This window comes from Lytechinus variegatus, chromosome 2, assembly GCF_018143015.1.
Source record: "Lytechinus variegatus isolate NC3 chromosome 2, Lvar_3.0, whole genome shotgun sequence".
NCBI lineage: Eukaryota > Metazoa > Echinodermata > Echinoidea > Temnopleuroida > Toxopneustidae > Lytechinus > Lytechinus variegatus.
Genome location: NC_054741.1, coordinates 3532907 through 3559795, shown reverse-complemented (window position 1 = coordinate 3559795; position 26889 = coordinate 3532907). Strand labels below are relative to the sequence as shown.

At 37.1% G+C, this 26889-nt stretch overlaps 1 protein-coding gene across 1 annotated transcript; it reads left to right on the top strand.

Moving 5' to 3' along the window:
• The first annotated feature begins 320 nt into the window (after positions 1 to 320).
• LOC121409365 (rhodopsin, G0-coupled-like) lies at positions 321 to 13033 on the top strand. The gene is made up of 5 exons (XM_041601300.1): positions 321 to 455; positions 6689 to 6982; positions 8994 to 9240; positions 10877 to 10982; positions 12130 to 13033. The coding sequence occupies exons 1-5, from the start codon at positions 335 to 337 to the stop codon at positions 12859 to 12861; spliced, it is 1500 nt and encodes a 499-aa protein (XP_041457234.1). The 5' UTR covers positions 321 to 334; the 3' UTR covers positions 12862 to 13033.
• Positions 13034 to 26889: the final 13856 nt, after the last annotated feature.

Genomic DNA, 26889 nt, shown 5'->3' with positions numbered 1-26889 from the left:
TCCGTCATGTTCGTGGAAAGATAAATGCGTATGCACCACCACGCATGATTACATTAGGCTAGTAATGATAACAGTCGTACAATAATGTTTACAATGTGTGACCTAAATATCATCTCATGTGTTTCATGAGAGAAAGCATCGAGGTGAAATACTGGACATCAGATGCATGTATATTTTTAAAGTTTGATTTATCTTACCATTAAAAAAAACCAATTCCAGTCTATGTTTGGTACTTTCTTTTTAGGAAAATGTTTCAGTTGACGCTTGATATCGACGCATGTGACCTTCATTTCTCTTTTCTCACAGAAGAAAGTGGCATATAGACGGTACCACGATGGGCTCCTTGTCCGATGATAGTTTTGTGACGGATGAGATGACGTCACAATCTCCCCAAGTACTCACGCCACTAAGTCGAACAGGGTATCTGCTTACCGCCCTCTATCTGACCTTTGTGGGTAGGTCTAATATTTCCTGAAAGCTAATCCTCAATCTTCATAGTTATCCCGTCACACTGAAATTTTCCCCCATTCTTTTCTTTCTATTTTTTTTTACTTCTCCCCCCTTTATTATGTTTTATTTCACCTCTTTTCCCTTTTTTCAGACTCCGTTGCTACCATTCTGCCCTGCCCCATCCTTTGGTACACTGGCACCCGATAACCTTAATGTTTTGCACCCACTACATCTCCCCTCCCTCCCTCTTGACTCTCAATTTTTCGATAAACACGATTTTTCTTTTTGCTCTTCTTGCTTTCCCCCAAACATTTTCTCGTGCTCTTCATTTACCCCTTTATATGAATAAGATACATGAGTTAATATATTTCAATGTGAGCGCAAATCCCCAGCCGAAAATTGTTAATATGCTGTCATGAAATTGGGATTTTAAGTAGTTTGTTATTGAATTAAAGTTGAAATTTTCACAACTCACTTATCAAAATGCGAGCGTGCAGCGCTAGCTGATACGTTTTCACAATTTGACATGAATAAGGATATTTTGATAACTATATGGAATACAGAAAAATAATAGGTACCTGACAAATCAAATTTTGTGAGCGCGCAGCGCGAGCAGAAAATGTTAATATTCAGACAATGAAAAAAAATAAAGAACACTTTTGATAAATGAAAGTTCGATTTACGAGATGAAATATGTTGCGTATATTGACTTCAAAATTTTACATATTAAGTTCCGTATAATTAATAATTATATGGAAATAGCGACACGTTGTTACTTTGACTAGTTCATCTCTGATACTTTTAAGTTTGCACTGAAAAAACCTGGCAAAATCGTTTGCCAAAATTTCATCATTATCATGACTTGACAAACAATTGTCTGTTGTCTTAGATGTCAGATCATTCACAATCTTGAAAAGCATAATTACATAATATGTAATTATGCTTTTCAAGATTGTGAATGATCTGACATCTAAGACAACAGACAATTGTTTGTCAAGTCATGATATGATGAAATTTTGGCAAACGATTTTGCCAGGTTTTTTCAGTGCAAACTTAAAAGTATCAGAGATGAACTAGTCAAAGTAACAACGTGTCGCTATCCATTGATCTGCCAAAAGGCTGTCCCTCATCAATGATAGAGTTTGAAAGTGTGACTGAGGACGCAGTTGAAGGTATGATAAAATCATCTTCGTCCTCTACATCTCCTCTGGATCATTTGCCAACATCACTTACCAAGAGATGTGCTCAGATATTGCTTCCACTCATCACGGCGTCAGTTAATGTTAGTCTTGGCTCCGGAGTTATGCCTGTCAGCTTGAAGAGAGCTGTTGTCACGCCACTGTTAAAGAAGACCGACGCCTCACCTCAAGATTTGTCAAACTACCGCCCCATTTCAAATCTATGTTTTCTTGGAAAAGTGATTGAAAAGGCGGCAGTGACACAAATTCAGGAATATCTTAGTGACAACAACCTTCATAGCCCCCTACAATCAGCATATAGACAGTTGCATAGTGTTGAAACTGCACTTGTCCGTGTCCAGAATGACATACTGTTGGCGTTGGATCAAAGGAAGGAAGTTTTGCTTGTGTTGCTCGACTTCAGTTCGGCATTTGACACTATCGACCATGCCATCTTGCTTGTTCGTCTGAAACATCGTTTTGGTCTTGATGGTGTGGTTTTGAAATGGCTGACTTCTTATTTGTCTGAGAGGTCTCATGTTGTAAAGGTTGGGGATGCACTCTCAAGTCCTGTCGTGAATAGCAGCGGAGTACCTCAAGGATCAGTCGTCGGGCCACTCCTCTACACACTTTACAGTGCTCCCATTGCTGACATTATTTCTGCTCACGGACTTTCTACGATGTTATACGCTGATGACACTCAAATTTATGTGACTTATTCTGGAAGCGATCAGCAGACAAACATTTTGAAAGTTAATAACTGTTTGAAAGATATAATTTCATGGGCATATATTAACAAGTTAAAGATAAATGCAGATAAGACTGAACTCATTAATTTTTCGTCTAAGTTTAATCCATCGTTGTACCCTGCATCCATTAAAGTTAATGGTCTAAATGTCCTTGAGACAGTAACAACAAGAAACCTGGGTGTATTTATGGATCACCACTTGCAACTTAAAGATCATCTCAGAATCACATGCCTTTCAGCAATGGCTGCAATTAGAAAAAATTGGCAAATAAGAAATTTCCTAGACAAGAAAACCACGGAAAAATTGATTCATGCATTTCCTCAAGGATTGATTGCTGAAATGCCCTGTTATTTGGTTTACCGGGGAAAGATCTAAAAAAAAATTACAAATAGTGCAAAACAGTGCTGCAAGACTTGTTGAACGAGCAAGAGGCAGAGATTCTACCACACCCATGTTGAAACACCTTCATTGGTTACCGGTAGAGGATAGAATTATCTATAAAGTTTTAATGTTATGTCACAAAGTCATCACTCATAAATCTCCCTCTTACCTGTTTGATATTATTAGCTCCTATGTACCCATCAGAAATCTCCGTTCTTCAACCAAAAATCTCCTTAATGTTCCAATTACGTCAACCCAAACATACGGCTCTCGTGCATTTTCAATAGCAGCACCTGTCTTATGGAATAAGCTTCCTGACCAATTAAGAGGAATTGGAAGTTCTGATAGTTTCGGGAGAGCCCTAAAAACATATCTATTTTCAAGGCTTTAATAATAATATGGTTTTTAGTCTGGATCTGGATGTGTGTCATCGTTTCATCTCTGCACCCATGTTTTTGAAAGGTGGATGCAGAGAGGAAAGCACTCACATACGTCCAGATCTGGACTTGGTTATGTACCCCATGTTATATTCCTGCTTATGCATTGTATTGTAATTGTGAATCATTTACTTATTCTTGTATATATATGTTCTGTTTATTCATAATTTGTAAAGCGCATAGAGAACTAGACCAGTTATTATGGGCTTAATAAGTATCCTCTATTATTATTAATATAAATCACCTAAAAGGCAATGCGAGCGCGAAGCACGGCGAGCGAAAATTTCTTGCAATGACATGAAAAAGTTTTTTTTAAATTGTATTCGATTTCTTCCCCTCATCTTATTTATTCACTCGTTTTCCTCCTCTAATGTGTACCAATTTTTCTCCTCTCTTTTCCCTTGGCTTTTGGGGTCTTTCTTCCCCCCTTTTTTTGCTCCGCCAATAGGGGGAGGAGGGAGGGGAGAGGGTGTGCCCCCTGGATCCAACTCAGGAAAAAAAGATCTGTTACCGAGAGTGATGACATGCCTTCCTTTAAGGATACATTACAATGGAATAGTGCTGGAAATATATGGCTGAATTCACTTTTGTATAAGAAAGAAATAAAGCAATAAATATTAAAGAAGAGGAATAGTCCAGGATAGCTAGCCCAATAGAAAATTGACCAAACCTTGTTTTTTTATATATACAATATTTTTTTACGGTTTCTTGTCAATTCGAGGGTGCTGATTACGAATCTGAATGATGCCACTCGTGTAACCTTGAGCATTTTCCGCAAATTGGCAAAATCCAATATGGCCGCCAAAATATGCAAATTACCCATGAAAATCATAAAATTGTCCGCACATTGGCTGTGAAATGCATTAAAATGTGTGGCAGGAGTGAAATACAATCTTAAAAAATAATTTTTGACAAAATATTTATCTTCCTGATATTCAAAATGGCCGCATAGGCCATTGTATACACTATCATGTACAATATGAATAGGGAAAACTAATTTTCACAAAAATGAGCGCTAAACTGCAAAAATCGCGATGTATGAACGAAGTAATATGCAAATCATCATTACTAATGAGATATATTATTTATTATGTCAAATATGGGAACATTGCTGTATTTCGATATCTAAAATAGCCGCCACTGGCCCAAACAGTATTGCGTACAATGGCAATGGCCGGGGCCAAAAAAATGAGAAGATTGAGCATTGAAATGCATATTATTAAGATAATCGAGTGGATTACTGACAAAAAAACTTAATTGTAAATATGCCATTTATGTGGTAAATGCTGTATTTTGAAATTCAAAATGGCCGCCATAGCCCCTAAATTCATCATGTACAATGCGAATAGAGAAACTAATTTTCACACGAGTAAGAAACATATAATGTAATGTAATTGTGATCTATGAGTAAAATATTGTTTGACAACATGTTTTATAGCAAGACATATCATTTCTTTTGTCATGCGTGATACTGTATACTGTATTATGAAATCCAAAATGGCCCCTATAGGCCCTATCAGTATTATCTATAATGTGAATTGGGACATATAATTTGTAGAAATTTGGATTTGCTTGACTATGACATCCATATAATCCTGTTGTAGGAGTAAAACGTTGTTTGAAAACATTTTTTTTAATCATCGCATTTCTTCTTTCATATAGGTGATAAATACTGTATTTTGACATTCAAAATAACCTCTACAAGCCCTAACTAAATTATGTAACATGCGAACAGGGAAACTAATTTTCACAAGAGTGAGAATCATAAAATGCATATAACTGTGATGTACGGGTAAAGATATTGTCTTAAACATAATTTCTAACTAGATACATCACATATGGGTCGTGGACATGGTGGAGGTAATAAATGCCGTACTTTGAAATCCAAAATGGCTGCCATAGGTCCTAAAAGTATTGTGTACATTGTAACATGGGACATATAATTTTGACAGAATTTGGCTTTGCTTGACTCTAAATATTGCATATAATTGTGAATTGTGATGTAAAGGTGAATTATTGTCTAGAACCATGGTTTCTAACTAGATATATCATAATGTTGTGTAATTAAGGTGATAAATGCTGCATTTTTAAATTGAAAATGGCCACCATAGGCACTTATCGTATAATATACAATTTGGGTGGAGACAAATGATGTTCACAAAAAGAGCATATGACAGCCATTTTGAATGTTGAAATACAGCATGTATCACCTAAATTACATAAGATATGATATGTTTTGTTATAAATCATGTTTTCAGACAACATTCCACTCATATATCACCATTTGACCAAGCAGTCAAATTCTGTTCAAATGATTTGTTCCCATTCATATTGTGTATAATACCGTAAGGGACTGTAGCGGTCATTTTGACTTAAAAATAACCGTATTTATCACCTAACTGGCAGAATAAATGTTATATCTTAATAGAAATGATGCTTTCAGACAATATTTTACTCATAGATCACTATTACGTGCATTTATGGTGCTCACTCCTGTGAATATTGGTTTCCCACTTTGCATTTTACATAGTACGGTTAATGTCGATGGCGGCCATTTTGAAAGTCGAAATAGACTATTTAACACAAACTTGAAACCTGAATGATATATTTCGTTAGAAAATACGTTTTTAGACAGTATCCAATTAATTTAACACATATTTATGCATTTTAGCGCTCACTCTTGTGATTTCTTTTCTCCCATTTCTCATTGTGTATTATACGTTTAGTGCCTTTGGCAGCCATTTTGAATATCAGAATACAACATTCACCACATACATGGCATATTAATAATATATGTCGTTAATGATTATGTTTATAGTCAGTATTCCAACTGTTTAATCTTCATTATAAGCATTTTAGTGATCACTCTTGAGAATTTTTTGGCCCCCTTTGCCAGTGTACGCAATACTGTTTGGGCCAGTGGCGGCTATTTTAGATATCAAAATACTGCAATTTTCCCATATATGACATTACAAATGATATATCTCGTTAGTAATGGTGATTTCCATATATTACTTCGTTCATATATACATCGCGATTTTTTGCAGTTTAGTGCTCATTGTTGTGAAAATTAGTTTTCCCTATTCATAATGTACATGATAGTGTATACAATGGCCTATGGCGGCCATTTTGAATATCAGGAAAATAAATTTTTTGTCAAAAATTATTTTTTAAAGATTTTTTCACTCCTGACACACAATTTCATGCATTTCACAGCCAATGTGCGGACAATTTTATGATTTTCATGGGTAATTTGCATATTTTGGCGGTCATATTGGATTTTTTGCGGAAAATGCTCAAGGTTACACTAGTGGCATCATTCAGATTCGTAATCAGCACCCTCGAATTGACATGAAACCATCAAAAAATATTGTATATATAAAAAACTAAGGTCACGCCTCTTCTATCCTGGACTAGAAAGGAGAGTGCAAGGTGTTTGCTTGAAACGCGGCATCTCTATTATTAATCTATTTTAATCATTCCTTGGACACAGGAGTCGTAGCTTCAATAGGAAACATCACTGTCCTCTGTGTCCTCTGTCGGTACGGTACATTCCGGAAACGATCCGTCAACATCCTTCTCATGAATATGGCCATAAGCGATCTGGGTGTGTCGATAGCCGGCTATCCGCTCACCACAATATCCGGATACCGAGGTAAATGGTTGTTCGCGGACATCGGATGCCAGTTCAGCGGGTTTTGCGTCTACACGTTGTCTTGCAGTACGATCAGTTCCCACGCGGTCGTTGCGATCTATCGATACATCTATATCGTCAAGCCAAACCTTCGTGAGTATTCGTGAGTGTATTTGGGAAGGGGGTTGGAAAAACTACAACTTTCTAGGTGATCAGAGAAGCGTTTCATCAACATTTCGTCTGACAACTTCCCTTTACTTTAATATTGTCTGAGAAGCACTATTACTGTTGTAACTATCAAAGAAAACAAGACTTGACGGATAAAATGTCGACAAGTTCTTTCATGAAACGTCCCGCTGTATATATCTCCTGTAAAGAGGGCATATTAAATAACTTTTTTTTACAACACAGCCATTCATCATTAACTAATTGTGCAAAATATCAACATTCTTATATTTTGGGGCCATTGACCTCTTGATGTCATAAAAGATTCAATCTGACTTACATTCCAACCATGAAATGAAGTTTATGACATGAAGTGACCACTGGCGTAAATTCATGTTGATGGGGCGGGGGGGGGGGGGTGACTGAAATATTTTGGCTTTTTTTTTTGCAATCATGTTTTTAGATATGCAAGGAATTGTCATTGATATGTCCACACTGGCGTTCCGTGGGCCACGGCATCGTGGGGGCACCAGCAAATTTTTTGAATCACTGAGTGAGCGCGCGAAGCGCGAGCTAAATTTTTTATATTCACACCTAAAAAGGGTCATTATAATCAAATTTATGTAATCATGATAGGTACCTGCCTTGCTAAACAATGCGAGCGCGAAGCGCGAGCTGAAATTTTCGTATATTTTGACCCCAAACAGCGAGATTTTAAGGAATATATTTTAGGAATCCATTAATAGTATGCATATCTCACCATAGTCATCTAATGCGAGTGCCAAGCGCTTGCTGATTTTATTAGAATTACATCTGAACACATGAAACACTTTTTGTAGTCATTGTAATCATGATTATCATACGCATCTCACCAATCAAATATTGCGAGCGCGAAGCGCGAGCTGAAAATTTAGATAATTCAGACCTGAAGTGGGGCATTCTAAGGTTTCTTTGTAGGAATTAACTAGGACCATATAGGTATTTCATTAATAAAATGATGCGAGCGCGAAGCGCGAGCTGAAAATTTTGATATTCAGATCAGAAGAAGGGACATTTTAATTAAGGACTGATTTTAGGAATACATGAAGAGTAGACATATCTCACCAATCCAATAATGCGAACGTAATCACGGACAGGAAATGTTTATATACGAAGACCTTAACATGGGGCAATCACTTTTTGAGTCATGTAAAAGAAGAATATGTCACTACATGATAACTCAAGTGCTAGGAAATATATTTGGTTTATATTGACTTGAAAACGTGATGTTTTAGTACAACAGGATTATATATATATCTTGTTAAACAGACAATGCGAGCACCAGGAACAATGAAGACGTAGGCCCTGGGCAAATTATGTTTCATAGATAAAAATGTTTCTTATGTAATGTAACATAAATAATTATAATATATCATTATAATGAATATTTTCTTCTTTCCCACTATACGTTTCTCTTCCTTTCTCCCTCATTTCTCCTTTTCCCCGTTTTTTTTTTTTTTTGGGGGGGGGGCATGTGCCCCCCCATGCCCCCCGACCGTTAGTTACGCCACAAAATGTTTTGACATTCCATCTTAATCCCTCCCCCAAACCCCAACATTGATGAATTGGAAGAAACGAGGGGTTTCTCTTCAATGTAATAATAAGGACAGAAGTATTTCGTTTGCAAATGGTGAACTGGCTCTTTATTTGCATTTTATGATTCAATAATATTGTTTTATTTGTTAAGCGGTATTTTAGGAAGAATTTTCACCAACAAAACAATTATCTCTTGTGATTTTTTTTTCATTTCTTCCATAAAAGTGTGGGGGGATGTTTGTACAGGCCATCCCCCCTCCTCGAAAAGTGGGGGATATATCCCCATCCCCCCGGGATTTACGCCAGTGGAAGTGACATTGGTATTTCGTTTTTAGTCATAATTTTCAAAATTTAGAAGTAACTTAGTCCACATTAGCAACAACAAAAAATAACCAAATGCCCCATTTTCTTCCTACGCAATCAGGTCCGAGGCTTTCGACATGGAACAGCTGTCTATGCCTATTCGGTATTTGGGCCTTCTCCCTGTTCTGGACCGTCGCGCCCTTCTTCGGCTGGAGCAGTTACACCTACGAGCCGTTCGGCACATCGTGTTCGATAAACTGGTTTGGTAACACTCTAGGTGATAAATCCTATATGATAGCCTGTACAGTCTTTGTCTTCATCCTCCCGATCGCCATCATGCTTTACTGCTACATAAAAGTAGCTAAAAAGTGAGTTTTTCTTTGGAGGGGGGAGGGGTATAACTACTTTTGATTGGATTTAATTTGATTTATTGATATCCTTTTCATAGCTTTACTTACTATCATGATAAACAAAACAAATTAAAAATATTACAAGACACAATAACAATATTATAATACAATTGTAGAGGATTTATGGAACACAAGTAAAAAGAAGGCTCAGATGATTTTTATTAAAAAAAAAAAAACAGAGTGACATGGCCATGTGAAGCGGGGGCGCTAAAGATTTTCCCGGTGGTGCTGTGTTTGTTATTCTCCATAGGCAGCACCCCTGGAATTCGGTAGTTGTGGAAAATGGAGAAATATAACAAAAATTTCCTAAATTTTGTATTGAACCCCCCCCCTTTTTTTGCATGTCAGATTTCTCTGGACTGAGATGACTTACATATTTATTGTGTAGTAAAAACCTTTTTCCTATTTTTAATTTCTTGCTTATCAAATGTACATCAGCACCCCGTGTTAAAAAATTGTTCCCAGTGCCCTGCGGAGAGGCTTAATTGCGAAAAAAGCAAAGCAAAAATTGTGACTTAACGCCCGGCGGTGAAATTTCTTCGGCGTACGCTATACCATCCGGTGCGATCCGATTTTCCTTTGATATGAACATTCCTACCTATAAAATATTAACAACCTAAGTTCCAAATAGAGGTATGAATAATGAAATCGAATATTCCGGTGTATTTTAAGCTTTCCTGACATGCCTGTGGGCACGAATGAAATACCAATTCCAAATCGTAATGGCGCAATCGTCAGCAGTGATTTTAAGCTGACTGTACTTTACTCCGACCAAAAGGCTTTAAAAAAGCAAAAGTCTGATTTTAGCATTTTGCCAAACTTCAAATGAACTAATTTTACTTCTCGGGGCTTTATTATTTGATGCGAAATGTAATTTGTTCGTAGTGTGCTGAGGGCTTGATAAACGCCAACGCGCGTTTCATCAATATTTTTTATCCGTCAATTAAGTTGTCAATTGTGACTTTCCTTGTTTCTTATTGGCTGAGAAGTAATGTTACCAGATTAACAATGCTTCTCCGCCAATCAAACTCAAGGAAAGTTGTCAAGTCTGACAACTTGTCGGACAAAATAGGCCTAGTTGATGAAACGCTCCCATGAGGGACAATTCATGAAACGATAGGACAAGTCCCATTTTATCTGACAGTAGGATTTGCGCATTTGATTAAAAAATTCTATGGCACTGCCTTGAAAATCCCCACATGTTTCTAAAACTTAAAAAAATCTCCCTATAAAAATTCAATTGTGTATAAAGTATAGGACTTATATTTTCATTTTCTGCAAAAATCTCAAAATCATTTTTAAAAACCAACATTGACTGAAACGACGATTGGGGCGAACGCCGACGATATATGGGGGCACATGTCCCCTCAACCCCGCCCATTTGCATTCGCACCTGATAAGATGTAAGTGTAATAATAATAATTATTATTATTATTTGTTTGGCGTCACCTGTGCCTGTGAGGCGAAAAGCGAACTGAATCACTGTGACCCGCAGGTCTCTCCTCCCGATATAACTGATTGGGGGGAATGCAGGTGGACCACTACACCGGGGTTTCCCCCTACTCTTACACGAATATTTATGTTCAATCTGCAGAATCAAAGGTATCAATCCTTTGCGAGCAGAGGAGAGAGATATGGGCGTGGTCGTGTTCGGGAAACTTCGAAAACACGAGGCAAAGATCGATTCCCACGTGACAAAGGTGAGTCAGAAGGATGAATCCATGCCCTGAGAAGCGGGAATGCTGTGTATGTTCTATTTACCAAGTTGACAAAAAGGTTATGGCTCCCATCTGAAGTAGATTTTGGAGGAATTTATATATTTTTTGCTTGTAATTTTTATTATGACGATATTCCCCTGAACAAAACACTAGCACCACCTATTTAAAAACTGTTTCCAGGGCCCTGGATGAATCCTCGTCTTGAAAAGCAAATTTCAATCTACCCGTGAGCTTTCGTCTTAATACTTTCTTCCAGGTGTGGCGACTTAGAATTTTGTTGCGGGGATGGCAAGACTATTTAAAATGACCGGCATTATTTTATTTTCATTAATGAAATTTCAGGTTCAGGCGAAATCGGTGCTCTAATTCTTTTTTCCTTCTTTATCTTTGTTTGGTCTTCCGTTTTTCTTCCCCATCTTTTGTTACGTGATAAATCAAAGGAGAATTCGCCCCTGTCCACTTGCAGGAATACCACCTTTAGTTTCTCATTCTCATTCATGTTGGATTTATCAGCTTACCTCTTACTCAGATAATTCATAAGTCATACCTCTCTGGGAATAATAGCTGATGCTAGAGCAAAGTGAACATTTTCATTTTATTTCATATGTTTCATTTTCTACAAAATATGAATCAACTACAATCTTAATAAGTCCATTTCATAATATATCAAGGTCATTGAATCAACATAAAATAGACTATAATATACACAGGATTATAATTTGCGAAAATGGAGGATCCCACTAGAAAGCTAAGCTTGTATCTTCTGGGCTCCTCAAAGGAAGATATATCATGTATATTGAGACATTTTTTTAAATATGTAAACGGGTAACAAAATTTTAAGTTTAATAAACGGGTTCATTGGATAGAGAATATTTTCAGCTTTCTATAACTTTAACACAGAATTAGACCATGGACCTACTACTCAGAGTATAGTAGGTACATGGTTAGACCAATGTCTCAAGCTAAACCGTACTTCCGAATACGGTTTCCTTTCTGGTATAGGGTTGCAACATTGGGTTATATCCCACGTCTTTACACAATTGGGGAAGCCTACAAAGGTTTAAACACTTTCAGGAGTGTGTGTGTTTTTACTTTTAATCTGGTTGTCTTTTACGATCCATTTATCCAGATATGCTTCATGATGATGGCAAGTTTTATCATTGTTTGGACACCATACGCTGTTGGTAGCATATGGGCTTCTCAAGTCGACAAAGTAAGTGCAGCCGCTTCAGTCGTCCCGACCATGTTCGCCAAGAGTTCGTGTATGATCAACCCCATAATATTCCTCACATCAAGTTCCAAGTTCCGGCATGACCTGGGCAAGTTGTGGAATCGCCCATCTCCAGAACACACCATCCGATTCGAAGAGCGCTCTCGGGAACAACGTTCTTTTTACGTCCGACAGAGCGCCCTCTCTGACGCCATGGGAAGCCATTCTGCATCTGTCTACTATGACAAGGAGCGAATATACATCGGAGAAATGCATGCGGCGAGCATCCAGAAAGAATCAGACCTCTTGCAACGTGACCCAGAGGCCATATCAATAGGGTCGTCTACGAATTCTAGTCTGCAATTTGTCCTCAAAGATCGACAAAAGCGCTATAAGAAAAAAGCGGGAGAACCTAGCAAGAAAGGTGTAGATACTCCCCATTTCCCATATGACGACAGTGAGAGAGGCGTCATTGGCAAATGGATGAGGCCGAGATCGCATTCAGTCGTATCTGACAATATCAACAGAGATGCCATTCAGTCAGTGAAAAGACCTACCAAGAAACGATCTGTGTCTCAGCCGGACATCCACGGTGCATCGGCAGAACTTTTCATCGTGAGTCCTACTCGCAGTACAAATTTTCAGAAGTAATCCAGATACCAAATTCTGGGGTTAGAATGTACAACACCAAACCGGTGTTAGTTCACTCATCGTGTTATCTGGACACAGAAGAGTGAACCTTTAAATCTTTAAAGAGATTTGTTTATAAATGGGTACTCTCTCTTATTCATGTTGATTTTTAACAAGAAGTATTACCTTTTCAACAAACAAACAAAAGAATAACAGCTTCAGTGTCAATTTATTAAAACCAAAGTCCCTATTCTGAGGTATGGCTTATGTGAAACCAATTTCGAACATTTAAAAAAAAGAATTGGAAGTAAAAAATGTGAAATTCTTGTTAGCATTGTAGGTTGCTCATGTTTCCTGTGCACTAGCGTACCTAAGGGGCGGGGGACAGGGGGGGCTGACCTGATGAGTCACAACTAATGCAGGGGACGTGCCCCCCCCTTTTGAGAAGCAAAATTAATAATTTGTAATGTAAAAATGCAATGAAAACAGACGTGCGGCCCCTCTTTTGAAATTTTGACCTTTTTTTTTGCTTGTCAAATTTTTGCGGACGAAATATCCTCCAAAAATGATGATAATAATAGCCAATTTTTATAAAGCACTTTTCCCAGAATGGCCCAAAGCGCGTTACAGCATATTATTACCCCGGTCATTGGATTCACTCCAATCAAGCACGAAAAGTGCACAATTTCCACTCCCTGGGGAGCATTCCTTGCATTCATCGCAGCCACATTATGGCGCTGACAAAATCAAACATACAATATCTTTCGCATCCTACCGGGTACCCATTTAGCACCTGGGTCGAGAGTGGCAAAGTGTGGATTAACGCCTTGCCAAAGGACGCTAGACCGCGGTGGGATTCGAACGCACGACCCTCTGTTTACAAGGCGAGAGTCAGAACCACTACACCACGGCTCTTTCACTTTTGGAAAATCCTGGGTACGCCGCTGTTCCTGTGCTTTCCCAATGATCTTAATATGATTGGGAAAACTATTCTAATATAATTCGCTGGCAAAATGATTTGAGTATCAAATGATCTGATAAATAACTGATCAAATACTGGAACAGAAGTGTGTCACAATAGACCAGTTCGTAGTTACTTCATGGGCAATTTTGGTCAAATGACCTTTCATTTCTTTCATCATGATAGGCAGATTTCAAGGCAAGATATTACGTAAGCTTGCCTTACATGGCAGGATGAAGAAATTGAATAGACCAGGTGACTAGAATAGCACACCAATGAACACTTAATGAAGGTATTTGTTGCATTCCTACTTTGAATGCATATCTTAGCATGTTGCACAATGTACTTGACAAACTGTGAAATACCAGTCGTTCGTGGAAGCATTATTTTTTGTGGATGTAAATGAAAACGACAATTCAAAAGAATATATGAATAATCAAGTCATCAAAAGTGGTGCTCATCTAATTAGATTTTGAAGCATATTACTTTAGTACAAATGACCTTCTTCTGATCATGCGTAGAATCTTTTGATCATGCGCAGAAAGGAACTACGAACTGGCTTATTGGCTTTCGATAATCAAACCACAACTTTAGACCAGAGTTTAAATTAAACACGTGATCAGAATACAGACCCAATAATTGTTAGATTATACTTTAGATTAGACAACATTACCACGGTTTATTTCCAACTCCTCCTTTGGACCCTGTTTGGAAGATACTTTTGGCCCGGTCATTAAAAAACATTTTGAAAATAAAAATTAGTAAATCCTGCATTGCAATGTTATTTCACGTGAGAAAATTCCCTTCATGTCCAAGCTGTCAGTGGCTGCGCAGTAGTAGTAGTAGTAGTAGTAGTAGTAGAGACGTACTTTGAAGCTGACGTCAGTCCCGCAATTAATGGTATGTTTATCACCACCAAGTGGATTCAGGCCGGTTTGAGCACTAAAATAGCGTACAATAGTAGCTAACGAACAATTGACATGAAAAGTTAGGCGAGCGAGTAAAAATTTGACCCTAATAATAACTTCAAAAATTGTATTTCTCCCTTTTCCTATCCTTATGTTTAAAAAAAAGGTTCACACCTATTTTCCAAGAATGCACATAGCATAGCAGCGTGTGCGCTGTAATCATAGTAATTACGGCAGCCAAGCTACAGCTGGGGTAATAATATCCAAGTCCTTTGGAAGCGCATAGAGACATTATTCATAATTGTGATATGCGCTATACAAGAACTGTTAATTATTATTTTATTATTTATTATTTTCCATTTATTTGAATACAGGATAAAAGAGCACTGTCGAGTAATGGATTTGCCCACGGGCATATGTGCCGTGACTGGGGATCGAACCCCAGCAGACTTTCAGATGTATAGTCGGCGCCTTATAGACCACTCGGCCAAGGCACCTCCACTTTCCTTTATGTTCCACCTTTTTTCGTAGTAGTGAATATTTTGGGGTTCATGCCCTTAAGCCCCTATCTGTTTGCCAGTGGAGCCAAGCGAACAAGGGGAAAATATCCTTTCTATCTACAATGACAATATTAAGAAGATCCCATGATGAACTGTATGACGTCACTTCAAAGTTCATCACAACTACCCACCTGGCTAATTCCATCTTCCCTGAAGCAATCTCCCACTGGAATAGTCTCACAGCCGATATGGTATCCTCCAAAAGCATTGACATACTTAAGTTAAACTAAACATGCAAAACCTGTAACAACAAAAAAGAGAGTGATCATACTCCCACTCTCGTCAGCCCTGAGTTACCCTTCCTGGTGGAGGACTTCATGGAATGGAACTACAAGGTACAAGTAATATTATAACAGGGTTTTACGGGGAGTGCAGTTTTTAAAGGGATGGTCCAGGCTGGAGATATTTATATCTCAATAAATAAAATAAAATTCACAAGCAAAATGCTGAAAATTTGATCAAAATCCGGTATATAACGAAGTTATTGAATTTTAAAGATTTGCATTCTTCCGGTGAAACATTAAACTAGGCATGTCTCATAAATATTAATTGGGTGGGCTAATAATGTCATAATTCCATTTGTTCATTTTGCATTTTGAAATATAAATAAGTTTTTTGCAAAATTTTTCTTCCAAGAAAAAAAAAATTGGATTGACAGCTGATTAAGTGCATTAGATATTTTTTGCTGCAACTTATTTCATCAGAATGGAGACACATCATTTGCACATGTATGAAAAATGAAATAATTATTATTTCATGTAATAACATAAGGAAAAAAGTCCACCTAATGAATATTCATGACGATGTGCATAAAACTGTTTTCACAAAATATTGATAATCTTTAAAATGCAATAACTTCGTTTTTTGTTATCCCATTTCGATGAAATTTTCAGCATTTTGCTTTATGAATTTTACTCTATAAATATTTTCAGCCCGAACCCTCCCTTTAAATAATAATAATAATAGGCATTTATATAGCGCCATCTATCTAGAAATATTCTATTCCGAGGCGCGTTGTTATTGTTATTATTACCCCGGCTTTAGCTCGAGCTGCCTCTCAGCGCTCATGCTTTCAATGAATTAATCCTGCCGGGTACCCATTCACCTCACCTGGGTCGAGTGCAGCACAATGTGGATAAATTTCTTGCTGAAGGAAAGTACGCCATGGCTGGGATTCGAACCCATGACCCTCTGTTTCAAAGTCAGAAGACTTATCCACTGGGCCACAACGCTCCACTAATCGGCAATGACATCCCCCATCAAAAAATACTAAGGAATGTTGTAACCGACAACTACCATTTCGAGGAGAAATATATGAGCATATGAAGCACTTAATGAAGTTGTCATTTAATTTTTCTTTTTTCAAATATTTTATTCATGTTCTAAAAAAATAAATAGAACTTAATCATATTACGTGAAATATATATTATGGGAGCTACTCGCATATGACTTTGATTAGATTTATTTTCATCTACATAACAATATAATATAACTGTAATATTAAACAGATATTGCTTACCTAGAGTTTGAATATAACATTTCCTCTCCCCGACGGAGTTATATTTTTCCCAAGGGATTATATTTTGCCCGAAGCGCGCAGCAATGAAGGAAAATATTCTCCCGAGGAAAAAAAAATATAGCTTCTGAGGGGAGTTGAAATGTTGTTTATTTAAACGATAGACCAGGCAGTATCTGTTATATTATAAAATCTATGTGGATTCGCCATCAGATATTAAATTTATCACCTGCCTGGCTCCAACTCGAAATTCTTACTACAGCTCTTATCCATCTACGTCATAATAGAATTTGTTTTTTTTTTAAATACATCAAGCGCGTTCTTTATGCAATCGACGCGTTAGCACTAGCGCGTAAATCAAATAAACTACCTGATTACGCAACTTGTAAACAGCGAATGACGTCACCTTAGCGAATATAACGCCGCAATTGACTATTCACTGAGGTGACGTCAAAACCTAACGCTAGTATATAACAAATGCGATCCTCGCAGCTATGGTCACGTGATGGTGTATTGACCTATCACTGATTCGAATCTACATAACCTATGTAATATAATCATATTATGAGCAGAATGGACAAATACGAAGTATTAAAATGTCAATTAAATATTAAGAAAAAAAGAAAATCAGTCAAGACTACACTTGCTATAATTATACAATCAAGAAGAAAATACTGATGATAATAAAAAATAAAGATGATGATGAAGATGGCGGTCATGATGGTGGTGGTGGTGATGATGGTACTGGTGGTGATGATGATAGTGGTGCTGCAGTGGTGATGATGATGGTGTTGGTGGACGTTACTTGATAAAAACTTAAAGTCCTAACTCTTTTAAGTACGGTACAATCTATATTCTATGATTTTTAAAATGTATATTTACTGTTCAAATTTTAATCTACGATTCTAAGCATTAACCAATTTCACTCACGCGTAGAGTCACTTGAATATTTATCGCGTCTATTAAGAACTGTATCATCAATTCATCGAACCTTCACGAATCTTCACCATGTTTTTACTTTATCTACTAATATTAAAGCTAAATCATATTCAGGGTGAACTTCCCCTTTAAGGACCTCCCTCCAAATCTTAAAGCAAATTCTGGATACATTTTGCGTTCATTTCTTCTCTTGTGTTTTCCTCCTTCACCCAACTTCTTCTTCCTCTAAAGTACACCCACCCCACCCCACCACCACCACCACTTCCCCCCTTTTTGCGATCTGCACTCAGATCAAAACTTCAGCACAAAATAAATATCTGCTGAAAGTGTATGAATTTAGAGACTTCATACATGAAATGATTCTGAAAAACATTTCCAAGTCGTTTGCGCATGTAATTTTTTTTCGCTCGGTGGCTACGATCACTCGCATAATATTGAAACCAAAATGTTTTGGGGCAGGGGACCGACGAGACGGGATGATACTACATATACCAATTCCCAGATGCATTATCAGTATATACTCCCGCTGGCCAAGATATAGGTTGTATTGTATTGAAATTACCAACGTAGAATTTTTTCTAGCCCCCGGCAGAAGCCCCCTCCCCCCAAAAAAGAGGGTTCTAGTCTAGAACTACACTTAGAACTTTTTTCTGGGATGTTAATTTCCAAATGGTAGCGATCTTTCAGATTTTCTTCTTTTTTTTGGGGGGGGGGCGTTGATTTAGATATGCCTCCCCAATGTATACTTCCTCAACCGCCCCTTCCGCTAAAACCCCCTCCAAAACAAAACTTCTGCATCTGCATTCACAAGTTTTGTTGCTTCACAGTTTCAGCACAAACAAAATATCAGTTCAAATAGTTTGAAGTGTGAGATTAAACACATACAAATACAATGGTAATACATTGCAATTTTACTTTTGGGTAATGCTAGTCTGCGAAGTCAGACCCCTTAAACTTCAGAAGTTCTTCTTCTAGGCCCACTTTCATTAAATCATCAAACTCTTCAGATCAATTCAAGAAACTTCTAAAAACATACCTCTTTTCTGATTAATTTCTTTTGAATGTATTTTTATTGTAATTATTATGTACTCTTGTTTAAACTCGTTTGTAAACGCTGTGATATAGTTAACTATGGAGAGCGTACTAAATGCTAGTTATTATTATTATTATTATTATTAGGCAACTACTCACCGCCAACAAAATTGTCTGCCATTATTTTTTTTAATGTCTCTGGCGCTGAGCACGACAATATCCCACAAATTTCAAGAAGTTTCTTTTTCAGCTAGGCTATCCTAGTTTTGGGCGTCCTTTTCATGGCCCTTTTTGGCCACACCCACCGCCAACGGTAAACTCCCGATTCGTCTCGTGCCAACTCGGCTAATCATTACATGGTCTACCTTCATTCAGTCTGTTGGGCGGTGGATCTGTATTAGTTATATTTTAAGATGTTTTAGCAATTACATTTATGAACACTTCTCATAAAACAACAATAATAATGACGGCAATTCCGCACCCAACTTTTTAGCTACGTGATCAAACGATAAATAATCAAATGCTAACAAGAAATGTGGTTTATGATTTCGTATAATTAGGCAAATGCCCTGTTTCCTTAAACATGTAGCAAAGTGAAATTAAAATAAAAGCTCAGTTACATTCAGGAATATCATGCATATTATCTTTATCTCTATGCTGTTCAACGTGTATTCCGAAGATAAATGCGATAAACAGGTTCAAATTGTTTGGATTGATATATACCTTAAATGAACAAAGAGATATTATGACACCTTTGTATTTTATCTTGTATGTATTAGATTCTTGATTAAGACAATAATGCATATATTGAAAATAAACTTCAAACTCAAAGCCTGCAAACATGTGATGTCAGTTATGTGATGAAACGGAGTCACATCAAGAGGTGAGTGAAGACTATCAAACGTTCGTTGTGTTAGATGAATTTAAAAGTCACGAAAACCTTCCGGAAATCGACGATACCGGGATAAAGACGACGGACGTCGATGACCATGGATGAAATCGTGGACCTAGGAAGTATCAGGGGCCCGGGGGGCCACTTACATTGACGAGTGGATACCATGCGCGACCAAAAAAACACGTAAAAAGGATGTCCTTTTCACGATAGGGCACGTTACGTACGTAACGTGATAAGGGTGTCAAAAACACAAAAATAATTCAAAAAGGGTATCTATTTCGCTAGGAAAATTACGTGTTTAGGGTCGAATTTGCGGGGATGATAAAACAAAATTAAAATGTTTTATAAAGGATGTCCTTTTGCCCCAACACTACGTGTTTAGAGTCCTATTTGCGCGAGGTGTAGAAGGTGGGGTCGTACTAAACCAAATAAGGTAAAGCCGACGACCGAAGGACCCGTAACAATAAAACATTCCTGTACTTGTTTAGGGGTTCATTTCAGGGAATATTTGCCAAGAGTATCGTTTTGTTTCCAATACTTGTTAAGGGTAGGGTTTCACACGCCAATACTTGTTAAGGGGTGCATTTTCAGAATATGGAAATTACGTGTTTAGGGTGCTTTTCGAGACCCCATGGTCGCGCATGGTATCCACTCGTGAATGGAAGTGGCCCCCCCCGGGATCAGGGGGAAAAATTAAGAAGTCTTGCAGAATGACAAAACAGCTTCTAATTTGAAGTTATAAAAATATGAGTACATTTCGGCTCCACCTCGATAAACACCACTGAGGTTATAATATGTGCCGGCAGCATCGGGGAAATGATGATTCGAATTCCCATACAAAACTGTTGATGAGTGAAGCACAAAACTGCTGGTAGTTATGCCGAAAGTTTCGGGGAGGTAAAGGTTCGAATCCCTATTAGAATAAAATAAAGCTGTTAAGCTCACGCATGAATGTAGCGATGGAATGAGACTCTGACTAACTGAACCTACGAGAAAAACGCCCTGAATAACGAGTTATGATTGATTGCCTGGTGTAACCAACAAATGACATCGTGCTTTACAAATTCCTTCTTTGGAAAAATAACGGAGACGTTAAAGTTCATTTGTATCCAACTCAATTAGGGTATACAAAATGTTGATAAGCTCTTTAATTAAAGGGAGTGTCACTACAAGTCTAATGCCATTCCGTCCATCAACATTTCGTCTAAGAACCATTTGGTCCAAAAATTCGTCTTATTTCGTCTAATAACCAGTTGGTCTGACACCCATATTTTTCATTTATTTCGCCCAAGTAACACTTCTCCAATGGACCAAATTGTTTGTGGACTAAATGGCTATTGGACCAACTATTTTTTTAGACGAAATGGTGAGTGGATGAAATAGCAATTAGACCATGTGGATAGTAATTGAAGATAGACCAAATGATAGTAGACGAGTTGGTAATTAGACGAATTGGCATTAGACCAACTTAAACCCTACCAACGACCATACGGATGCAAAGAAGACATAAAAGATTTTTTTTTCTATCCGTTGAAAAATGCCAATGCATCCTTTGTGCATTTATTGCATTTAAGTTCTACTCATCGAGCATCTGTCCACTGTTATTTGCAGCTGAAAACGGAAAGAGGGAGGAAATATAAGGCACATCGTTAGTAGCAGGAAATAGAATATCGTATAAAAGTATTCGAAACCCCCGATTAGCCCACTTCCATCCGCTTTCATCCCCTAGGCTTCCGATGAATATCCGTTTAACCAAGGAGATAATTATCTCCTTGGTTTTACATCCCAGCTTCATACCGCATACATTCGTAATTCCGAAGATTCGTTAATCCGAATACGAAATAAGGTTCGTAATTCCGAAGGTTCGTGAGTTTCGAAAACGAAATAAGGTTCACAATTCCGAAAGGTTCGTCAGTCCGAAAACGAAATGAGGTTAGCAATTTCGAAGGTTCGTCAATCCGAAAACGAAATAAGATTCATAATTCCGAAGGTTCGTTAGTCCGAAAACGAAATAAGTTTCGTTAGTCCGAAACTTAAATAAGGTTCGTATTTCCGAAAATGAAATTAAATCATTTTGGTAACAAAAACGGTGTTGTCATTTCAAAATAACACGATATTATGCAATAATAGTAATAACGATCGATGATACATGTGTGTGTTGTGGCAAAATTGCATGTATTGCATTAAAAAATAGGCGCCCGGATCAGGTCGAGCATATTTTTCAAATATGTGTTCGTGCTTCTTGCTCGCAGTTATTATCTAGTTACATAGACATCTCGTTTTGAAGATCACAAACATAATTGCCCATCATATTGAAAAAAAATATAGCTCGCACTTCGCCCTCGCATTGTTTAAAAAGGGCTTATGATGCATTACATAATCATTTATTGTATAAGAATAAGGCTAATTATTGACTGTTAGGACTACTTTTTCAAAGAATCAAACAAAAATCAACTTTTAGATGCAGATGGGGGAAAATATGGGTGAAAAAAAATTCGCCCCCCCCCTATTAGCGAAATTGGATCCGCCGGGTGGGGGCACTTGTACCTCAAAAAGAAAAATATCAGGGAAATGCTATTTTTTCCAAAATGGGAATTCCCTTTTTCAAAAAAAGTGCCGTTCTTTGAAATTACTCTTTTTAAAGTATACATTTTAGTTTAGTTTTCAGGCTGGAATACTAGAAATTTTCAGCTCGCCCTTCGCTTTCTCATTGGTGAAATATGTATCCTAAAGAGGTCACTAAATGCATTCTTTAACAGGTTTTCCTTTTCTGGTCAGTATATTTGAGCTCGCGTTTTGCGCTCGTGTTAATTCTTTAAATAGATGCACATCTTTTTAATAACAACAGAAACCTGTTCGGATTTTTTAATTTTCATTTCTTATTGAAATGCCCTAAAGTATTAGCTTGTGATTCACGCTCGCAACACCACGCAATGATGTCATTTAAAAAATAATTGACCCCCAAAATGAGTTTTACAACTTTGAATTTTTTCTAAGCTGCTCGCTCATTATACTCTCTCGTGAAAAATAAAGCCTACATCTTTCCAAACTCAGAAGTCACTTCAAAAGGCTTTTCTGTCCTTAAATACTATAAAACACACAATGACTTCACAGATGCTAATTTTAAGGTGAAAATATCACCAAAGTGCCCATTTTTTGACGCATGAGTTTCATTTTTCGGCTTTGCCCCCCCCCCCAAACGAAAGTTCGTTCGGCCGCCCTTGCCTTCCCATTCTCATAACAACTGAACAGTAACGGTGTCCCCCCCCCTTCCCACTTGCCCCTGCTTCTGCTTTCCCAGATTTATTTTTCGGATAAACGAACCTTATTTCGTTTTCGGATCAACGAACCTTATTTCGTTTTCGGATTATCGAACATTCGGAACAACGTCACAAATGTTCGGATTAACGAACCCTTTTTCTTTTTCAGATTAACGAACATCGAGGTATGGGCAATTTTTTTTCAGAATTACGAAGTGTAACCGCTACATACTACCCACATCCGTTCCTTTTTGTTCTGCTCTCGCAAATTTCATCTATTTTATGAATTTATGGAGTGGATAAAACGGCTTAAGTCACGTAATTTTGCTTGTCCGCTTTGTCCTTATGCATGGATACCTTGAATGGTTTCATTCTAAAGTGAGCGGTTAATGACGAAATCAATCAAATATCTGACCATCTTAGACATGACACGAACTAAAAATGGAGTCATTAAAATAAATGAATAATTTTTACTGAAATTCCCTTACAAGTCATGAGCTCGTATAATAGTAACCTCATTAGAGAGAGTACCTTTTCAAGGTTCAACAGTCTGGGGAAGTAGTTTTTTTTATATGGCGTTTAGCGGCCATCTTGAAGAAGTTGGATTTGATCTGGAGATGATCCTATATTGAAAAATTATTAACAGAAATGGAGTCAACATACCAAATAACTCACGAAAAGAGGTATTATTCATGATTCTGGGACAAAGGGTTGAGAAGTTAATTTTTTTAAATGGCATCTAGCGGCCATCTTGGATTTGACCTTAAGATGACATTACATTGCTAAATAGAAAGTAGAAAGAGATTCTTCACACCTCAAAACCTCTGAACAGAGGTATTTCTCGTCATTCTGGGGCAAGAGGATCAAAAGTCAATTTTTCAAGATGACATCTGGTGGCCATCTTGGATTTGACCAGAAGATGTACTTATGTTGCAAAAAATGATAACAGAAATCGGTTTTACTCACTTTTAAACCCCTAAAAAGAGTCATTACTCATCATTTGGGGGAAAGGGGTTCAAACGTAAGGTTTCAAGATGGCATATGGCGACCATTTGGGATTTAGGCAAATTGGCAAAATTTCTCAAACGGTAACTTTGGGCAACCAAGCTGAATTTGTTCATTTTACGTCGATCAACTTCCTAGCTGACAATGGCTGATATGATCAGAACTAGTTGGTGGTAGGAATATACCGCTTTCAGAGAACTCGAGAACATCTCCCCCCCCCCCTCTCCCCCCTCTCTATCTCGCTCTCCCCCTCTCTCTCAATACCAACATCACTCCCAAAGGAGCAAAACTGGACAAATTATATTGATGCAACCAACATCAATTTGCTGTTTTCTTTACAGATTTCTTTATCTTGCACCTTTGCATCGCATGACAACAAGCAACTGAATGTTTCTCTGTATACTTGAAAAAAAGCAGCGTCACATATTTATTTTTAATCATGAATATGCATGGATTATATGACAATTAATGCCTAGAGATCGTTTGCGTTTTGGATAGCTCTGCTCCGCCTCCTACACAAGCTCTTGTAGGGGTTCTTTTAAAAAGACCCAATGGGGATGTTTCCTCGCCATCAATATCGCGGATACGGCCGTTGTGATTACGCTCATTATCCGTTCATTATTTTGTAGCAGTCAGACGAGATAACTTCAACGCCCCTTCTGAATCATCAAATTCATCGATGATCATCGCGTGGAATTCACCTATGCAACCTTTTCACTGTACAAGAAACTAGATCACTCACTATTCTCCGAGTTCGAAACTGCTTCTTACATGTATAGCTCTTGCTAGATGGACTATTTTGTACTCGGCCAGTAGATAGCCCTACATCGTTTTATCTTCCATGTAAGTATGATTAAGATTCTTGGCTATGATTTCTTTTGAAACTTTTCAAATTACCAGAAAAATCTTACCACCCGTGTTTTTCTTCAACACAAAGAATGCGAAAGGGACCACACATCGATAATAGGAAGACAAGAGTTTTTAATAGCAGCATAGATTTCCGTATTGTATTTTTTTTTCACTAATATGGTTTGTAGTATATATTTCTATGTATTGTTTTCAAGACTACTATATACCAGCCCAAAGGTCGATTCAAAACGTATAAAATAACATCGCTAAACAAGGTTAGAATATTCAGGATGCATTCAACATGAATTCGAAGCTTTACGTCTAAAAAACGGTGTAGATTTAAACATTCTTTTCTTCAATAGAGAGCAAACATTGATTATATTCATCGTTGAATGTGTAACACCCCCATTTCACAAAAGGAAAGGGCAAAAATCACCAATTATATTGCAGACAAGCAAATACACTGATCATACGATATTTGTCCTTTTTTATCTGAAATCAACACCAGCATCAGTTACCATGGTTATCAAAAATCAAGGGCAACTGAATGCGAGTAAACACACCTTTAGTTCAGTAAAAAAATATTCATGTATCTTCATCCACTCCACAGTAGCCGCCATATTCACATGACCATACATGTTTTAACGTCCAGTAGATAACTCTTTCTGGCGAATTCTTGATTGTTAACAGTAGTATAATAAAACCGAAGTTATACATTTCAAGTTTCTAAATAATACTAAAATAATCCTTTATTCTCTTCTCTGATCAAACGAATTTGAACATAGTAAAATATTACATTCATGATCATAAATTCAAAACAGTATCAAATCAAATTACACCATAATTACAAAGCTTGGTTTGAACGTACAATTATTGTGATCAGCACATCCATACATTTGACAATTCTTAACTAAAATGAAGAAAAACAATGTCATGAATAAATTCAAAATCAATTCAATTTATTCTCAAAATACCTGATATACATATTGTCTAACAAGATTGATTCCATAATTATTTGTTTTTCAAGGAATACATATTATTTTCTCTTATATTCATGCACATTTAATATATATTTTCAATTGAAAAGCAGTACAACCTAAAATCAAACAAATTATTCACCACTTTTTTGATGATGGTTATATCACCATGATCACACACACAAACAAACAAAATCTTGAATCCTGTAAATTATCATAAATAAGATTTATGAGAGAAGATTTAACATTCATAATCCTCGGACCCCTCCCACACACTCACATCCCCCACCAAACTCACGCACGAACATCCTTGCACACCCCCCACACACACACCCTCCCTGATCAAATGCATTTCATCTGTCCGCATGAGTGTCATGGCAGCTGTCATGAATATAAGTGCATATCATAAGTTTAGTCTGATAAATAGATAAATTCGGAATGCCTCGTTGTTATGAAGTGTAATCATTTTCCCATTTCCTCAGGTGACCCGATAATTTTCCACTTGCCTCTGTTATTCTTTTTTCCTCATTTTGTTTTTCCAATATTTATTTCCTAATCTCTTAAGAGGGTTGGGGTCTTTTTTTTAGCTCAACTATGCTTAAAGATCATAAATTTAATAGGAAAAATAATATGATTTAGTAATGGTCCTTCCCTATATCAAAAACCTTAACTCCAATATGAATATCCTTCCAATTAACATTTTCAATTTGACTTACTTTAAATGAATAACCGCAGTCTCTCCACAAAGATCTTATGCATTCAAAGGTAAAGAATATGTGCTCATATGTCTCTTCACATTTACCACAGAATGATCATAGATTATGTGCTGATAATTTACATGTAATTTTTTTTGTATTATATACAAGTTTATATAACAATCTAAATTGAAATTCCCTTAACTTGCTATTTAAAGTAGCTAACATGGGTCTTAAGAATATTGTATCAGTATCTTTTTCGGAAAAGTTTTATGTCGTTTTTTAGGTTTGTGCGTGCTCATTACCTCTCAGATTTCATGTTTAACAAAGCTTTATAGATTTTCGTAGATGTAATAATAGCTATTGTGTTCACATTCCCATGAAACATAGATAATTAAAAGCTGTGTCCCCGCACGTATCTGTTCTTTCCACGTTCCTGGAATGTTTTTCAT

Excerpts from the sequence above, each read along its gene's own strand:
- LOC121409365 (XM_041601300.1), top strand. The coding sequence starts at position 335 with ATGGGCTCCTTGTCCGATGATAGTTTTGTGACGGATGAGATGACGTCA. Across the intron at positions 456-6,688 it reads CCTCTATCTGACCTTTGTGG|GAGTCGTAGCTTCAATAGGA; the intron begins GTAGGTCTAATA and ends CCTTGGACACAG. Across the intron at positions 6,983-8,993 it reads TATCGTCAAGCCAAACCTTC|GTCCGAGGCTTTCGACATGG; the intron begins GTGAGTATTCGT and ends CTACGCAATCAG.